At 46.7% G+C, this 1634-nt stretch overlaps 1 protein-coding gene across 1 annotated transcript; it reads left to right on the top strand.

Moving 5' to 3' along the window:
- The first annotated feature begins 826 nt into the window (after positions 1-826).
- On the top strand, positions 827-1174 carry LOC132225714 (T-cell leukemia/lymphoma protein 1A-like). Its single transcript, XM_059680718.1, has one exon. It carries the CDS (start codon positions 827-829, stop codon positions 1172-1174), a length of 348 nt encoding a protein of 115 aa, XP_059536701.1.
- The last annotated feature ends 460 nt before the right edge of the window (positions 1175-1634 follow it).

Genomic DNA, 1634 nt, shown 5'->3' with positions numbered 1-1634 from the left:
GAAATCAGTAAAACTATATAAAAAAAGAAAGAATATTCACGGCACAGGAAAGTAGAGCCTTGAGTCAATCCAATACAATAAAAGGCTAATATGCAAATCGAAAAACGGCAGAAAGACTGGTCCTAATGACATGCACTGACCACCGGGGGCAGATACTCATGGCAGGAGCTGTCCACTGGTGGTCAGTGAGCTCCCAAAAGAGGAGCACCGCTCAGCCAAAAGCCAGGCTCACAGCTGTTGAGCACAGGGGGGTACTGGGAGCCCCCATGGCAGCACTAAAGCAGGCCTAAGCCTTCAGTTTGACATCCCTCAAGGGGTCCTAGACTGGAAGAGGTGGCAGGGTTGGCTGAGGGACCCTCTTAAGTGCATGAATTTTGTTCACTGAGCCTCTAGTAATATTATAACAACGGTGTACGTTGTCAGATGGGTATGAGATTAATTGCATGCTTTCTTAGTCCATTATATAATGTCTTTTCATAGGGGTGTACCCCTGAAATGAACCTAATGTTCTATGTTAACTCATTTAAAAAATGTTTTTAAAATTACATAGGCCCATGTTACCTTCATAGAGTCATATTTTACATTAAGTATGTTTTGTACAGGTTGTCGAGAAGAGAGATCTAAAAATAAAAGAAAGAAAAGTTGAGTTTCATAAATTGGCAAAATAACCCAAAGGCAACCACCAACACAACGGTAAAAACCATAAAGATAAAAGCCGAGGTAAAATGCATTTGGAGACCTGATCCCCTGTCTTTCGATGCCAGGACCGAAGTAGCCAGAGGCTAAGATAAGCTGTGGCTGTTGCTCCTGGGACCACGGAGGGGTCATGGCCGAGCTCCCGTCGAAGGTGCACCTCAACTCGCACCCCATCTGCCTGAGGATATGTGGGCACTCGGTGTATGGGGACGAGGACCAGCGTACGTGGCTGCATCTTGTCATGGAGACAGGAGGTGTCCTGCAAGTACGGTTGCGACAGGAAGACATCCCCAGTGGGCATATCTCACTCACCACCAGCCCACTGACCTCGAGCAGCATGCCTTTGACGTGGATGCTCAAACTTGGAGGCCCGTACATGGACCACATGTACTGGTTCTGGCGCATCGTGCACCATGTCAAGGATAATGGCGTGGAGGAAATGATACTTGAGCTGATGGAAGACTCGCAAGACGTGTGATGGGGTCCATGGCTCTGTCAACCTGAGACCCAGTCTTCTTCTTCTTCTTCTTCTTCTTCTTCTTCTTCTTCTTCTTCTTCTTCTTCTTCTTCTTCTTCTTCTTCTTCTTCTTCTTCTTCTTCTTCTTTTCTTTCTTCTTCTCCTCCTCCTCCTCCTCTTCTTCCTCTTCCTCCTCCTACTGTTCCACTTCCTCCTCCTCCTCCTTTCCCTCTGTCTCTCTGTCTCTCTTTCTCTCTCTGTCTCTCCCTCTCTCTCTCAAATCAATAAAAGCATTTTGAGCCAAGCTAATGTTTCTCAGTTGTTGAGGGACGACCTATGAACCCGGAAGTCACGGTTCAATACCTGGTCAGGGCACATACAAGAATTAACCAATGAGTCCTAGCTTGTTTTGCTCAGTGGATAGAGGCTTGGATTGTGGACTCTGAAAGGTCCCAGGTACAATTCTGGTCAAGGGCACTTG

The sequence above is a fragment of the Myotis daubentonii genome (genome assembly GCF_963259705.1).
Source record: "Myotis daubentonii chromosome 1 unlocalized genomic scaffold, mMyoDau2.1 SUPER_1_unloc_1, whole genome shotgun sequence".
NCBI classification, from domain to species: domain Eukaryota; kingdom Metazoa; phylum Chordata; class Mammalia; order Chiroptera; family Vespertilionidae; genus Myotis; species Myotis daubentonii.
This window is presented reverse-complemented; position numbering and strand designations above follow the sequence as displayed.

What these genes read in the sequence shown, in the direction of transcription:
- LOC132225714 (XM_059680718.1), top strand. Translation starts at nt 827, where the DNA reads ATGGCCGAGCTCCCGTCGAAGGTGCACCTCAACTCGCACCCCATCTGC.